The sequence below is a fragment of the Amblyomma americanum genome, chromosome 5 (assembly GCF_052857255.1).
Source record: "Amblyomma americanum isolate KBUSLIRL-KWMA chromosome 5, ASM5285725v1, whole genome shotgun sequence".
Lineage (NCBI taxonomy): Eukaryota > Metazoa > Arthropoda > Arachnida > Ixodida > Ixodidae > Amblyomma > Amblyomma americanum.
The window spans coordinates 188924164-188940854 of record NC_135501.1 but is presented as its reverse complement, the minus strand read 5'-3'; the positions used below and the strand labels follow the sequence as shown (position 1 = coordinate 188940854).

The 16691-nt window shown below is 48.5% G+C and overlaps 3 protein-coding genes across 5 annotated transcripts in view; 2 read left to right on the top strand and 1 right to left on the bottom strand.

Annotated features, from left to right (window-relative positions):
- Positions 1 to 3703, top strand: part of Sptz (zinc finger FYVE-type containing 26 spastizin) — a 68757-nt gene extending 65054 nt beyond the window's left edge. Inside the window, exons 46-47 of the mRNA XM_077666183.1 lie at positions 492 to 542; positions 1140 to 3703. Of these exons, the coding sequence (XP_077522309.1) occupies positions 492 to 542; positions 1140 to 1319 (231 nt within the window). The 3' untranslated portion in view covers positions 1320 to 3703. The remainder of the gene's footprint in view (positions 1 to 491; positions 543 to 1139) is intronic.
- A 119-nt stretch (positions 3704 to 3822) lies between these two features.
- Positions 3823 to 7159, bottom strand: Wdr92 (dynein axonemal assembly factor 10). Its single transcript, XM_077666184.1, has 8 exons — positions 6873 to 7159; positions 6690 to 6790; positions 6506 to 6627; positions 6327 to 6428; positions 6121 to 6236; positions 5803 to 5937; positions 4948 to 5048; positions 3823 to 4091 (listed from the first exon to the last, which is right to left on the bottom strand). The coding sequence occupies exons 1-8, from the start codon at positions 7044 to 7046 to the stop codon at positions 3887 to 3889; spliced, it is 1056 nt and encodes a 351-aa protein (XP_077522310.1). The 5' UTR covers positions 7047 to 7159; the 3' UTR covers positions 3823 to 3886.
- A 349-nt stretch (positions 7160 to 7508) lies between these two features.
- mbt (serine/threonine-protein kinase PAK mbt) overlaps positions 7509 to 16691 on the top strand; it is a 50148-nt gene continuing 40965 nt past the window's right edge. For 2 of the 3 annotated variants that reach the window (XM_077666181.1, XM_077666179.1), the window contains exon 1: positions 7509 to 7552. The gene's annotated coding sequence lies outside the window, so the exon portion shown is untranslated. Of the gene's footprint in view, positions 7557 to 16691 lie in introns of all 3 variants that reach the window. The other variant, XM_077666180.1, reaches the window with a different exon arrangement.

Below are 16691 nucleotides of genomic sequence, written 5' to 3'. Positions count from 1 at the left end.
ACGCGGTTGGGCAGTTCAGTCTCCAACGTTAGCATGAAACTTAGGGTGACTACTGTCTTTTATCAGTACCCAGTTGCTTTCATTTGTAAGAAGTGCTCCATGTACACACTGAGCTTTTTGTGGTTCATAACCCGTGCTAACCTAACGAGCCCTGCCTACTTCAGTGGAAATGTGGTCTATAAAACGTATTTTTGACAACGTGTGAGCTTTTGCAGACCTCAGTGGAACTGTGAAAACTCTTACATTCACAAGGCTTGTTCGGGCATACCGGACATGAATTAACCTTCTCAGTGGCACTGTGGTTAACCATTTAAACTGGACAGTCTTGGGCATTGTAGATATGACGAAGGTTAAATTGTGTTAAGTATGAAGTGACTTTCAGTGTGGTGTTTCCAGTTCACTCTTACCAAAGCAAACACAACTTTTCTGAACTTTAAATACACATCATTTCAGCGCACTCTACTATGTTTTATGAATTTTTTCTTCTTCAGAAAAAGGATTTGGACCTGCTGGTCAAGTGCTTGAAGAAAGATGTCAACAAGGTAATGTCGCTGTTTTCATTTCTGGACTCCTTTACCTGGTAGATCTGGCTTGAAGTGCTTAAGCATGAAAAAGTGTGCAACTTTTACCTCAGAGATAATATAAACGACATCACATGTGCATTAAACCCTTAAGCCTTTGCTTTCGGATATACATTACATAACTTAAAGTTAGCTGCCTGGTGCTTGCATGTGTTAGTGTGTCACTACAAGTTGCAAGTTCAAATATACTTCGTGCTGCAATTTAACTCACTTCATCCACAGTCTTTCAACTCCCTGTTCACATTTAAATTTCTGGGTTTGCATCTCAATTCTCTGTGATAGTGCAGGCGCAGACAAAACTGAACAATGCACTTAGCATTATTCCAGCTGCATTCATATGTGTGCTGGCTGAAATTAAAGTTGCAGCATGTTCATGCATGATTGTACGAACGACACTGACCGACGTGCACATGCCATAGCAACATGCCACGTGCATGTGTCACTAGCTGATACACCAGTTATATCAGATCACCGCAGTGTGCTGTACCATTCACATCTGTTTTTCACTTGCACTAACGTTGGCCTTCACATCTGGCCTTGTTCTCTGCGTGAGCTCAGGTTGAAGCATACATGCTGGCTGGGCGTCTCAAGACTGCCTACCTTCTAGCAGTGAGACAGAACCGCACTGACCACGTCCGGCGCATCATGGCGTTGGCCGAGGCTGCAGGCCAGGAGAGTGTCCGAGCCATCTGTGAGAAACGGCTGCAAGGGGTGGCCTCATCTCCATCTCCACAGTGAAGTTCCAACCCGTTATGCAGCTAGTTTTGTTGAGCAGTTGCGTTATACCGGGAGTGCTGTTTAAGGCAACAGCTTTGAAAAATTTTCTTGTCTACCGCTGACCAGTTAACACCTAAATCTTGCTCAGAGATCACATATTGCAGTTCATTTACCGTAATAGTGCATGCGGCTTTGGTAGTCGCCTGGATTTTCCGGCAGAAATGGGAAACCACAGTCATCTGATAACCCATCCATTGGAGTGGACTGAACAAGCAGCTGTGCCGATGGTCTGTGGAATACTTTTTCTGTTGTTTCATAGCAGATGGCGACACCGGTTCACTTAGCATCAACTCGGTACTTGCCTGGCTGGAAACAGGCAAGTACCGAAGCCACATGCACTGTTGTACGAAAAATAAACTGCAAAATGGTTTCTTTTCAAGGTTTAAGCACCAACAAGCGAGCAGTAAACTAGTTGCTCCAAATACATGAGCTGGGAATGGTTTTGTGAGTTAATTTAAACTTGTGCATAGCTGGACACAAATAAAGAACGCAGTGGCAAATACGTTTTAAAGGCGCTCCTGCGGCCGGTGGTGTCAACCGATTGTCGTGATATCGCATCTAATCCCATTTCACGGAGGCATCTGTCAGCCACTTAAGATGTTACGCCAGTGGTTTAACCACGTCTAGCAAACAGTCAATTCCATTGCCTGGTGGGCCTACTTTGAGGGGTATTCGCTACTGTGTTGTTTATCTGTATCTGACTGCAACTGTACTTGCACCGAGAAATAGCGCAACTTGCAGTTTGTGCTTAGCAGTGCAGTTGCACCTGTACCAGAGCCCAGCTCAGGGTGTAGAGTCATGACAATGTACGAGGGTCTCGAGAAACAGCACTAATAGTTTAACATACGTTCTTTTAATGCTTTTTAACCTATGTGTGGCATATCTGGCTGTGTCAAATGGGCTCGTAGGTTAAACAGGGTTTCTCATGACATAAAAATATCATATCCTGGTACGTGTTGAAATTTTTAACTGTAACTAGAGTGTACAATAAACACTGGAAAGGTTAACATATGTCTTAGTTGTACAAAATCTGACTAGTTACTTTTGGTGTGGCGTGTTGCATGATAGTGCCAACTGTGATGTAGTATGTGTACTGCAGTATTTGTCTCTTGTACGCTCAAGCCATTTATTGGCGTTGTACATAGTATACTAAAAACGCGGCATTTTACACAACCTCCATGTTCAAGTGCCTTGGTCAGCTCAGAGAGAGCCTATCTGTATTTGGTTAAAATATTGCCATAGTTGCATGGAAGTATTGAGCAGCTGGGTTACATTTGAAGCTGTTGTTAAGGCAGTTGGAAACTGCTATATAGGTTGCTGTGGTGGGTTCTTGTTGCTTGATTTGTGAAGAATTATAATTGTGGCCTTAAGCAAGGTTCTGGAGGAGGCAGTTTGTGTTGCCCTTTAGGACTACATGCTTATGCCAGGAACTTGGCTTCACTGCACACTGCAAGTTCTCTAACAATAATTCCTTGGCCAAAGCATTTTATAAGGTCAGGGTGTCTCCATGCAAAAGTAAGAAATATGCCCAAGTTTGTATTGATGGGCACCTATCTTTTATGCCCAGTGGCAGAAAAAAAGCTGATCCATGTGAATGCTGTAAATCCTGATGTGGAGCAAATTTCACTATTGGCAATTAACCCTATTGACAAAAGCAGTTTGGTGTGATGCTGTTCCCAACTCTTTAGGATGGTGTACAATATCAGGTTGGTCTTATGTTGCATGATCATGTCCGAATTGTTGCCTTTGATAGACAGTTCAGCACGTTTTACTGTGATTACTGTAAGAGGTTGTTTACAGATCTATATTATACACACTAGCAATATGTGTATAACATGCAATATTTGTTATGCGAATAGCACTTGCTAACTTGAGTGTAACAATGTCCTGTTGTGCTCCAAGAGGTGCTTTTTGTTCATGAAAAAATTTCAGGTGACTGAATAATGACACTTCGTGAAAACTGCCACAAAATGTTGAGCAAATGTAGGAACCTTAGCTAGAACATATAGTACTGAATACATCTGTATGCTGTTTAAACTGTTTGTTGGTCACTTTTGATGGGCCTAAAAACAGTGGTTTTTTTTCTTGCTATTTATGTGCCTAAGATGTGTGGAAGACTAGAGAGAATCCATGTCATGGGCAGTTGTATGTAAAAATACAACTTTTGTACAGTGTGACACGTCAGTGCATCTTGTGGCAGCGTATTGAGTCTCCATTGCAAGGTTTTCACTGTACCAAGAGAGCTGTGAAGCACCTTGAAAGCAGTAACATCTGCTGTGCAGCTGTTACCATTGAAAATTACTTTTTTGAGGTTCTCCTGTTTGATAAAAAAAAATGGCAATATATATGTGCTATCTTGTGTCTCTTACGGCCTTGTTGGCTGCCAGGACGCACAGGAAATCTGTTCATTGCAAGCATGAAAACAAATCTCACAAACAAAATTAACCTTTTCTCTTTCATTTTTAATCATAGTTTAACTTAATTCAAACAGCAAACAAGGATTAAAATGCTTTTATGTACACATCTTATTAGCTTGACAAACTCGTGACAAAACCAACATGAAGGGTCTGGTCAAAAGTACATGTCACAAAAAGTCCCAGCATGTCCGCATTCCAGTCCAGTGCTGAAACTGGCTGCTTGCCCAGTGAGGTCTTGCACAGATGAGTTAATGTACCAGCAACGCCTTCGTCACATCCGTCCGACGCCTTGCGTACTCTTTTCTCAGGATATTGGCTGGAACACAAAACCGAGGCCATGTTTTTTGTAAAATGCAAAAAGTGTGCAAGCCGCGTCAGCACAGGATAATTAAAGCAAGCAAAGGCAACTGGTGAATTACATACATGCAGATTATGTGACATAGCCAGTTCATCTCCCATTATGCGGCAAGCATTAATGTGCTCCAGCTAAGTTTAAAGTTTACCTTATATGTGCTGAAGCATCAAAACAGTTGAAATTTCTTTACCTGGCTAAACTACATTTTCACGTTAGAAATGTTCGCTGCGTGAAATAAATGGGCATGCAGAGAAGGCACAAACACAGAACAAGAGCACATTTTCATGGGCGCTGTTCCTTGCAGAAATGGGACTTAACGAATTTTGTTCAGTACTGCACATGGGTTTGGTATCTGCCAGCTTATTATGAAATAAGCTGCCTCTGACATGTATACATGTCATGTATACATGTATATACGGAATGAAAATTTATTCCACTCCGTAATAAGCAGTGCCAACTGTCGCTAAACTGCACTCTTCAAATTTGCTTTCAGACTAATGGGCTTCAAACTTGCAGCAAGACTAACTGCAAAAAAAAAAAAAAAACATTTTCTGCACAAGAGTATACCCTATGATGGGAGCATTTAGCTCGCACTTATTTTTACCTCTTTAAACCTGAAAAAGTATTGGAAGTCTCTTTCATCACGAACTGCTAGGCAAACACCATTCTGTGGTTTGCACTTTCATTTGGGCAGAAATCACTGGTTGAATAATGATGTGCTCCCTTTCAAATAGCACCACCATGTTGAATATTGTGGCTGACCAGGTGTCAACAATGGATTTCAGTAATTAAAAGTCATGCAGACAAGCCAACTTACTATCTCCAGAGGTTCACTGTTCCAGAACCTGCACATGTGGCAAATATGTCTCTGTCCTGTGGTAAATGTCTTGCAGCCCAGACGGTTGACTTACTTTCTTCCTGTTGGATAAGTCAAGCTCATTTATCACATTCAAAAAATGGTGCCTAGTGTTCACGTTCATAAGAGAGACAGACATATTTTGCTTCAGGTATTATTTCCTTGTTTCTGGAACTTTTTCTTTGCTTCCACCTGCTTTGCTGGCACATTGGTAGGTTAATGGAAAACACTTGCCTGGTAGAGCATAGGAAGTGCTTCCAATGTTAATACAGAGTGCTGTGTAATATTTTAACTCAATTAAGAAAAATCATTCCATCTGGTACAAATTCCTGCATACAAGGCAAAATCTGCCTTGCATGTAGGAGGTACCAGGTTTAAATCCACGCACTGCAGGGAACCCACTGCTTTTTACAATGGGCATGTTCCTATGTGATGCTCAGCTTTCACAGGGGAAGAGCATGTATTAAAGGTACCGTCTGATCCCTCTGAGAAAGCCAATAATTCCCTTTCGCAGCAATGCATTTGCAAACATACCATCGCCTCCCCTAGCATAGCTAAGCAGCTCGACAAAAGCCATTCTGACACATGATCCAAGGAGTGATGAGGGCTCAGAAAAGAACAGTTTAAAAGCCAATGGGAACATTTTTGTACCCCTTAACCGCAGGTGGTCGAAGTTATCCGAAGCCTTCCACTACATTGTCTCTCAAAGCCCGAGTTGCTTGGGAATTTTAAACCCCCACAAAACCAAACCAAACCCTTTAAATTAAGCATGCCAGATACAAATGTGATACGACATGCAACAAGGGGGGAACTTACAGAATGTGTCAGTTGAGCAAAGCCATTTTTTGGATGCTTCGTCCTGAGATCAAACACGTGTATGTCGGATCCAGTTCCACTTGCAACAAGCTTATTCATGTAGATGGACTTCTGGTCAAATTCAAGACAACAAACCTGTCGAAGATATGCAATGGCAATCAAGTGTAAGTGATCAGATTTCTCTCTTCTTCAATCTGCCGGTAATTAACACCACTGCAAGCATCACTTAAGCTGTGTGAAGTGGCAAATACAAACATGCTTATGAGCATGAATCAGTGGCTGCCAATTGGAAAAGAAACAAAAAAAAAACCAACTTACGCCTGACTTGACGCAGATCTCCCAGGTGACGGCGAGATTTCTGAGGTCGAACATTTTAATATCCCCGTTCTCGTATCCAGCACAGACGCACCGCTCCACTGCACTGTAGGCATTTCCTGACGCACGTTTGACAGAGAGAAGAAATAAACTAAAACAATCTCTACAGCAGAATAACCGCAACCAACAGCTCTACACTGGTTGCTTACCGAAGCATACTGTCCAGCAGTCTTGCTTCTGCTGCTCTGGCCCAGGCTCCATGACCACCGACGGTTGCTCTGGCTTTCTCGGATCCCATACTTTCAAGGAGCCTAAACGTTCGCATAAGTAGGCACGTAGCAGCTTTGAAAGTTACGGTACTATAAGGCAATCGCTATAAACTCCGTACCGTCTTTGCATCCTGTGACTACCGCAGGAGAACCATCACTACCCCCGATGCCATCAATGCAGTTGATGATGGTGCTGTGACCTCGCACGCATACAACCGGTTCATTCGGGTAGTCAATATCCCTGAACGCAAATAAACAGACATTACAAAATGTTTCCGAGCCTGTACTTCACGAGCAACTTACCAAATTCGCCATTTTCCATCAAAGCCACCCGTTGTAACATTACGCTCTTCCAGACTCGAAGGCGCGAACGTACCGCACCTCACCCCTCGTGGATGTGGGAGCTGCAGTAGAATTGTTTCTATGCATGATACGCTGTACAGAAGAACTGCACCTTCGTCCGCAGAGAGATAAAAGAACGGTCACCTGTTGCGTTTTGTTCACTGAACTGCCGTCCAGCTCGTACACTTCGACCGTTCCTTGGCCGTCCGGACAGGCTCCAAGAGCGAGGAACTTTGCACTCTGTGGCATCCATTTGACGTCGAATGCTGTGTAATCGATTCTGTGCTGAATGTATTCGTGTATTTCTGGCTTTGTCATAGCAGCGTTGCCTCGTATTCCAAGTAAACAACGTTACGGAACCCCACTGCTATCCGCGCGCACTCGAGAGCACGCCAGTTTGGTTTGAGAACCCTAACAAAAAAACTGCGAAACTGTCAGGGTTTCGGTTTCGATTACCCCTTGTTCTTGACATCTTGTTATAACAAATTTTTACAAGTTGAGCTTTTTATTTATTTGTCTTTAATAATAAAATATATATATTTTTTCACTATTAATAGATGCCGTATGAGCTGCCTTGTGCAAAATATATGTCTCAGTGTCACCCTGTTCGCTCAAGTTAAATAAAAATTTGACAATTTACCGAGCTTCAGTTTCAAATATAAAAACTTTACCGATGATAAACTTGATGTTTAGCGAGTTTTTTTTGCTGGCATTTGAAGAACGCACCTGTGCCAGTCCGGAAGTTCGGTTACCTGTTGAGGTGCCCGGATGTCGATACGTAGTGACAAGATGGCGAAGCTTTGACAGGAGTGCTGCTGGCGCAGGTAGGTAGGACGTCGTTCTCCTATTGTCTCTGCTTTGATTCGCTTCCTGTGTTGCATATTTATGCGCCTGCGATTACGTGCAATAGTCGCTGATGTTCTGTCAGCGTCACTGCATTCAGCGCAGCCTGTCACGCGACTAACATCGTTACATGTTCGCAAGTGTCGCTCCAAGCAAGGGTTACACCGCCAAGCTATGTTACTAGAATCGTTTGTTCGCGGAATTTTGCGCACTTATAAACGCCGCGAAGTGCATTTGTCGAGAGGCGTTTCCTTGCGGTTCGTGGAAGAGTTGGAACAGCTGGTTGACTCCTTGTTGTAGACTTGGTTTTGGTTTTGTGACAGTCCGGGAAACTTGCATCGCATGTGTTCGAGCGTCTGTTGATACCCCGAGCGGTCGTCGTTTTTGGCGACCTTAATTGCTTGTGTAACCTTCAAGGCTTATGCTAATTAATGCGTTGGCTGCGCTTGGTCATACTCTCCCTGGCGTCACCGCCGAGCCGCGACCTTGGGAGCTGACGCTACTCCAAGTTGTCCGGCGCATCTGTGTTGTGAATGGGCGCGCCCGTCCGAGATTGGTTTTTCCTCGTGGACCGAACTCGCGGTATTCGGTCATTATCGTTCCTGCTTGCGGCTCTTTTAGGAAGCAGGTGCCTAAACAAAGCAAAGAGAAGACAGTAGCCTCGTTTCGCGTTGTTTATTGAAGCCTGACATTGTGTGCCCGTGCGCGGGTCAGCACGCTGACCTCCGCGCTGCAAGATTCAAACGCGGTAAGCGCACCGCGGCGGTGTGTTTATCTCAAGCTTTGCGTGGAAAAAGCAATCTCGTGCGCGATTTCCGCGTGTCAACTGGGACGCGCAGTCTTCACTGTTGCGCAGTCGGAGACTCCGCAAAAAACTCGGCCCGAAATATGGAACCTTTATTTGACCTGTTCTCGGAAACCAGTGACGCACAGGTCAACGCGTCACGCGCAAAACTCGTTGCCCACGTGCGGGGGCTGACCACGGGTCTCCATATTCTTAATCAAATTAAGTAATCGAATTAAGCGGTTGCGTTCGGCGATAAGTTTTAGACTAATCTTAAACGTCTATATTGATTGTATCGGTGCTCAATTCTAACATAGCGCTTTGAAATGCGTGCGTGACAAAAAGAAGTGTTCCGATGGACATGCCACTCAAAACATTTGTGCTTTACGATTGGTTTTTGTTTCGTGCTCGTTACATTTGACGCTGCTCGCACTCCTTTTTGACTGGTTGTTTTCATCGGGGAAACGGGCAGTGCTGTGCTCCTGCAGCCGTATCTAATGTAATTTCGCTTGACTGCGCGTTATGTGTAAAAAGAAATAAAAGGCTAAGCACTCGAAAGAACGATGGGTGTTCGCGCAAGTTAAGAGCGCGTGCCTTGAATGGGGCGTAACAGTTGCGTGAGGCACGCGCGAATAACTCGAGCGGCGGCGGCGGTCCGGAGGTCACGTAGGTCATCGACGTGATGCCCCGTAGTGGTTTTTTTGTAGTGTGCGAGGCCCTCGCGCGCGCTCCGCTGCCATTGGGCTTCCCCTGCTGCTTTGCAGGTCGTGCACCTACTCCGTTAGACACGCCGGCGTGTGCGTGCGCGTCTTTTTTTTTTTTTTCCTTCCACCTTGCCTTCCATGTTTCGTGGTGTTCTGGGTCGCCGTGTCACTGGCTGCCTTTCGCTGTCGTTCGATAACTGCGTCGTCGTCGTTTGTGCCGAGGTAGGCTGCCGCTTCATTGCTAGATCTAGCAGTGCTAGGTCTAGGTTGTCGTCTGCAGCACGCTCCGCAGTTAAAGGGAACGCCTAGTTCGTGCCCAAGCCAACGCAACTTTATTTTTGCCCTAGTTTGTTGGCAGACGAAGGAGCCTATGACTTGTTAGGCCAAGGTGTATCACATTTTATTGGTAACAAGGGGCTGATGATGCCCCCTGATTTCTATTGAATCAAGTCACATGTAACCTGCAGTTCTAGATGTGACCTGCAGTCAGAGTTGAAATTATATGTGGACATAGTCTGCACCGACGTCATAGAGGCCGCCATCTTTGGGGTCCAGAAATCGCGGCGTAAGCGTGGGCGTTCTACCAATCCGCTTATTGCCTAGTCGGTTCCCGCGTGCACTGCGAAAGCTAGCCTGTGCGCCCGAAGATGGTGCCCGTGACGTCACGTGCAAACTGTCTTACAGAATCCCTGGGGCCAGTGTTTGTTTTTGATGACGGTGCACTTCCTAGAGCTTTGTGCTGACGGGTGTTTGCTTTTCCCGTGGGTAGGTTCTCTGGCCTAAAACCACGCATGGACAAAGCTGCACTATTGTCCTGTCGTGTGACGTGACGTCACGGGCGCCATGATGGTGCATATGCAAACACCCACCGGAGTCCTTTTCTTTCACAGTGCAGGCCGGAGCAGGTTGCGGTAGGCGAATTAGTGAGACGCGCAGATTTCCGTTGTATTCCTGGTTCGTCAACGTCACGGCCGCTGTGACGCTAGTACATTTTAAAATGGCTTGGGCTGACGCTTGTGAGCCTAATGCGCGCAATGCACCCATTACTGGTCCGTGAACAAAGCCCAATCCATTTTGTTTGCCATTTTGAGAGACAGCTGCGTCTCGCTCATTGAAGGCAAGAGTCCCCGCTGAATCGCTGTTCGTAATGTTCAAAGTTCGTTTCTGTTCTTCTGGAAAGCGCCAGAGAATTCTCTGCAAAAAAAATATTCGCTTAATGATTTTTATTTTCTTTGCAGTTCGGTGAGGACTTAGAGAGAAATAGAATGGACCTTTCTAAAAACCGTAAATTCTGCGATCTGTAGGCGTGCCGTACCCTATACCGCAGTCTTAAACGAACTCTCTGAAGGCCGCCTCGGTGGCTCAGTGGTTATGGTGCTCGGCTGCTGCTGCCCCGAAAGACGCGGGTTCGATCCCGGCCGCGGCGGCCGCATTTCGATGGAGGCGAAATTCTAGGGGCGCGTGTACTGTGCGATGGCAGTGCACGTTAAAGAACCCCAGGCGGACGAAATTTCCGGAGCCTTTCACTGCGGCGTCTCTCATAGCCTGAGCCGCTTTGGGACGTTAAACCCCCATAAACCAAACGGACCCTTTGCGATGCACCGAAGTCGGCTTCCCTGCTCCCAAGTTTTGTCTCAAGGACGTACAGCCCGCGTAGCCGTGGTGCCAAAGGTTTTAATTTTTACCACGCTTTTGCCGAGAAACTGACGTGTTGTTTGCTTGAAAAAAAAAAAGCTAAAAAGGCTGTAAAGATAGCGCGGAGTCGCAGATGTGCGCTCTATCAGTACGAGTCAGCTGTGTCAACGGCTCGTTTTTGGTCCAAAATTTCCGCTAAAGCAAGCCGGTCGCCATCACACCATAGGCGTCTGCCTGGGAAGAGGGCATCTATAAAAACCGTTTTAGGCTCGCAAGGGAAACCAACAAAGGACGAACTGGGTCAAGTGGCGAACTTGTGGTCGGCTTTGGTTTCCGCGAAGCCGGTTTCTTTACAAACGTATGCACCCAGAGTCAAAAGCTTACGTGGAAGGCTGTACGCTATGACTGCAACTTAACCGAGGTTTTCGTCGCGACTGGGCCGGTCCTTAAGCGTCTGGCTCGTATCCTGTTAGGTTAACGTTTCAGCATGTACGGAAGTTGGCGTAGCATAGATCACGGAACCGTGTTCCGATTAGTTTTGGCGCGACTTGTACTCATAATAGAGGGATCGCTACGAGGAGGGCTCAGGCGGGCTAACTATCCTTAAACTTTAGTACGAGTTATTCCTTGTGGTGACGGCCGCGGCGGTCGAATTTCGATGGAGGCGAAATGATAGAGGCCCGTGTACTGTGCGATGTCAGTGCACGTTGAAGAACCCCAGGTGGTCGAAATTTCCGGAGCCCTCCACTACGGCGTCTCTCATAGCCTGAGTCGCTTTGGGACGTTAAATCCTTGTGGTGACGCTTAGTACTAAGCCGTTCCTCTACTCTTAAGTGCCTTAACAGACACGCGATTGTCTTGGGCCATTTTGGCGTTACTTCTTCCGCTGCCCCCGGATTTCGCTCTTAATTTCTTCCCGGGCGATGTAATAAGAACCACAGTTGTGGAGCTGCTTTCAGCCGCAATTCCGGTCGCGGGGAAATCGTATCTGTCGCGTGGACAGGTGTGCTGCCTGCCTTCTCGCAGCCCCCGCAGAGTTTAAAAGCATTGTTTGCCGAGCGCGTAGCTGTACGGCTTTCGTATTTACGAGACGCGTAACTGTCCCAAAAAATCCGTAGCTTGCGTCGTCGGCCCCCTGCCCTGTCTCAGTGGTCGGGCCGACTTCGATGTAAGCGGTGTTGCGTTAAAGGCGATACGGCGTCACACTTGCAGCGACGTTGCCTCCCCAGGCTGAGAAATGCTTAAAGTGGAACGGCACTCTAATTGCCGCAACCGTCTGCTGTATCAGAAGATCTGTGGTGGTTAACACCAATTTGAAATATCTGCACGGTGACCCCGTGGAAGCTTCTCTACTCACTGTTATCGCTTTGAAAATTGCGCACATTAGCTCCTTGCGATCGGCGGCAGACTTCATGGCCTGTGTGTGGTAGCAGTAAAGACACATTAATTGACGGGGAGTTTGTGCTCGGTGTGCAGTTCTAGGAGGTCTGACGGTGCTGAGTTGCCCATCATCAAAGGCAGATGCGAAGAAAGAAAAGGCTTTGGCTTTGGGAAAAGCTACCCCCCCCCCCCCCCCCCCCTGGTGCACAAAGTTGAAAGTTCACTTAACAAAACACGTTGTGGCGCTAGTTTTCACCCGCATGCGCTCTGGTCCTTCGTTGTGTATAAGTGCAGGTTGTGGAAGCCTCACTAAAGTTAGTTCGAGTCAGCGCCCGTCCTGTGTACTTCTTTTTGTGTCCTTGTTTTTTGTAGCGCTATAAAGAACTTCGAGAAACGAAGTTTAAACTGAGCGAAAACGACCGCGAACGAAGGAGTTAACGGACGCAGTTCGAACTTCGCGCGCCGTGAGCCAACGCGCGCGGGGAGCCTTGCCAGTGCCTCTGGAATCCCTTAACAAGGAAGTGCTGAGTCTTCGGACGGTTGAGCGTCCGCGCAATGAATCGAGAGCGTCCGTCAGTCCCGCGCGCTTTCTTTCGCTCTGCGACACTGGGCTGATCGCTCTCGGCACGGCGTCGCTGGAGTTAAAGGCCTTTGGACCTCCCGCATCGTCTAGGTATTCAGTGCCCCAAAAGAATCCTCCTGCTGGGAACGAAAATGGCAGTCGCGCGTTGAAAGGCTGACGACGGCGCTGTCAGCGCGCGCAGGCTCTAGCAAGCTCGCGGTCGTCGTCGTCGAGTCGAATGCAGCCAAGGCCGACTGGACACAGCGCCGCCGGTCCACAGGCGACGGGACGGTGATCTGATTGAACGCGCGCGGAGAGTTGCGCCTGGATTGCCTTGCGTGCGGGCAAAAAGCGTAAACGACCGTGACCTCTCCGCCTGGAAGGCGGCGGGGTTTCGCGTGGTGCGGGGAAGTATGTCGCCCCTGGAAGAGTCCTCCAATGTGCGACCAACGGCGCCGCCGTTTTTCAGCCCGAGATTACTGTGGCCAGAAGCGTCCCTAATTGTGTTTAGAGCGATAGGTGTGCGAGCGACTTTCTCCTGGGCTTTCGGGAACCGCGGCGTGACAGCAGAGGTTCAAGTTGTGGCTTCGTTTTTTTTCACGATCGGTGTCAGTCGTGCAAATCGGTCATAGGGGGTAGTTGGCTATACATACTGGTGGTTTAACGCGTTACCACTCGCTGGTAAGCTACGCTTCGCTGAACGGGGCACATGCGAAGGCCACACCCCTTACAAAAATTTCTTTTGACAGTCTATAGACCGTCCACAGACTTCTGTCTATAATGTCTATAGACTCTCTATAGACAAACCCTAGAGAACAGTCTATAGGCAATACAAATCCTATAGACAATCTAGTCTACGGCCATACACTTTCAGTAGACTTTTGTCTATAGACTATGGATAGACAAAAATAAATATCTATAGGAAGGCAATAGTCTACAAGAAGTCTATAGACCATTTTTATAAGGGACCAGCGGGCACTGACAACTGCGGTTTATTCAGATATATCACAAGGTGCATTTATACAGTTTATGCACATACCCAGGATAGCTACACGTGCGTTATTGCCGGTTCCTTACCATTCTTACCTCATCCGCCGTTAGTGTGATGGAGAGGGTGCCTATACGTCGTGTAGTTTCCCAGTAGCGCGTTAAACCACCAGGGACGAGTCGCTTAGTGACGTCGCAAGTGACCATTCGTGTGAGTCATCACCATCAGCCTGACGACCCACTGCAGGGCAAAGGCCTCTCCCATGTCTCTCCCATTAACCCTGTCCTTTGCCAGCTGCGCCCACCGTGTCTCCGCAAACTTCTTAATCTCATCCGCCCACCTAACTTTCTGCCGCCCCCTGCTGCTACGCTTGCCTTCTCTTGGAGTCCACTCCGTTACCCTTAAGGACCAGCGGTTATCTTGCCTTTGCATCACATGCCTTGCCCCAGCCCATTTCTTCCTCTTGATTTCGACTAGGATGTCATTAACCCGTGTTTGTTCTCTAACCCACTGTCCGCTTCCGGTCACTTAACGTTACACTTATCGTTTTTATTTCCATGGGTACAGTGAATTTGTGCCCGCATGGATTTAGGTGAGCAGTGGCCCCCTCTCAGGTGGAGGAGGAGGCGGAGGGAGCCTACACGGAAAGGCCCCTCCCCGGACAGAGATGGCGCTATGCGCCAATGCTGCGCCTTGGGCGAAAGACAGTCTGGGACTTTTTTGTAATGAATTAATCCAATAGTTTTTTGTGCATCCATTGTACTGTAAGCTCGTGGTTATCAAACAACCGCAGCAGGGCACTTAGTGGTGCTTTTACTCACGTCGCAGTGGCTGCCATGTTAGCGACCAGGCGCGTATTTATAATCCGCTTGTTAGCCCCTGCTTTTAGCTTGGACCGCGCTAGGTGTGCCTCGAACGCCGTCGTGGCTCCCTTGACTGGGCTCTTCGAGGCGACTTGTTCCCCTGCTCGTCCCCCTCTGAGGAGAAGCTGTTCCAAGAACCCCTGTCAGGTTCCTCAGCTCTGCTTCCCCGTTCAGGCTTCGTGACCCCGCTGGCTGCTTCTGCCGATAACGCAGTAGCCTCGTTCCAGCGCCAAGTTGCAAGCGGGGAACTGTCTCGGCAGAGTCTGCGACTAATCCGGGGCAGCAGCAAGGTGCGCGGCATACCTTTTCCCAGAGGACTGGTCGGCTATCCGTCCTCGCCCGCCGTCGACGTTGCGTTCTCTGTCGCCAGGGCGTGCTCCGCGCACATCTTGCTTGCACCCGTGGTTAGTGCAGCGTTTCCTGGCCAAGTCCGGACGTTTGACGTGCGGTCCGAGAGCCCCTTAGCTCCGCTGAAGCCCCCGGCTTCGCCAGGGAGCCGGTAACTTGGCGCAATGGCTGTCTCATTCTCGATGGCGCATGAGGGAAGGTATGAGTGTTGGAGTGAAAGGGGGAGATGGTAAGGTGTATAGACATGACATGGTATGGTATATATGTGGGGTACCAAAGTTGCACATGAGCTATGAGGAAGAGAAGGAGGAGGATGAACTTTATAATAAAGATAAAACCTTCCCGGGAAGGCTTCTCAGTCCAAGAGCCCTCTGGCCTTCCCCTTCAGGCTAGCCCGGTCACTTAGCTTGCGCGGTTCACCAGCTCGTGTGGCCACAAGGGCGGTCCCCCAGGAGGTTGGAGTGGTGTACACAGATAGGATAGGCGGGCTCTGTATTAATGTCGGCCACGTGGGGTTCCTTAACGTGCACCGACGTCGCGTCACACGTTGGCGTCCTTTGCGTTTCGCCGCCATCGAAATACAGTCGTCGCAGGCTGGGATTCGATCCCGCGACCTCGTGTTCGGCAGCCGAACGCCGCAGCGGCGGGTTGCTTCAGAGACGGGTCGGCTGAGGCAGTTTTTGGTTGAAGCGTGTCGAACGAGATTTGTCGCGATTAGCGAAGGCGGAAAAACGGGAAAAGCATCGGCGCCACGGCCGAGCCTGTCGGTAGACTGCATGAGGAATATACGCCTCTACGTGCTGTTGATACGCGCCCAGCGGTTTCTATATCCATCCTCCGTTTTTGTTAAAAGGCGGCGAGCGTGACTGCTGGTCCGGTTGCACGTTAGAAGCCGCTAGTCCTCGTCCTAATTGAGCTCCCGCTATCCGAAACACTGCTGTACTGTTGCCGGCGCGTATCTCCGACCTTTTTCGTGGTCTCCCTGCATTAGCGGCAACGTATCGTGTGTTGTACTGTATATATACACACCGCGAGGAGCGTGCCCGGCATCTGATACTCGGCGGATCGCGTACGCATCCGCGAGTCGCTAAACTGTCCGCGTCTCGCCCCGAGCAGTCGTCGTTCGAGTGGGCGTCCCCGTGTACTACACCTTATCGGCTTCCGATATCGGAGCAGACGACCGTAGCGCGTGCCGTCTGCGACGCGACCGGCATGTCGAGAAGCGGCGTCCCCGGCGTTTTGGAATGCCTCCCGCGTTCCGCTGTCTCGCGGCTTCGTCTGGCCTGCACTGCCTTTCCGGGTTCCTTGACGCGCGCGGTGTTGATTTGCCCCGTTCTTCCCACTTTTTTTTTTTCTGTTTGATTCTGGAGTTTTAGCAGATTGGATTATCCGCGCGTCTACTGCGCATGCGCACGTAGTGCCAGATGCTTTCCCCCCACCGGCCCCCTTGGGGCAGCCCGATCGGCAGCAACAGGAGTGGCGATATGCGCGAGTTCTTCGAATTGCACTAAACACACAACCGTCCGGGTGTGTCATTCATTCATTCATTCATTCATTCATTCATTCATTCATTCATTCATTCATTTTTTCCAAGCGAGGGCTTCCGTCTCGAGATGACGCGCAAAGCGTTAGTAAACATAGACCGCCACGTGAATTCGCCTACACGTGGTAAATAATTTAGGGTAGAATATCTTCTCCCGCGCAGTTTCGATTTCAGCTGTCGAACGTTGGTTGTGACGACGTCGCAAGCAGGTGCCTTTGCAGGCAAAGATGTACTGTACTGTATGAGGTCACGTGGGGATACAAAAGGTGCAGTGTAGCAGCTGTCACTCGGGGCTTCTGGACTGGGCTAGCTG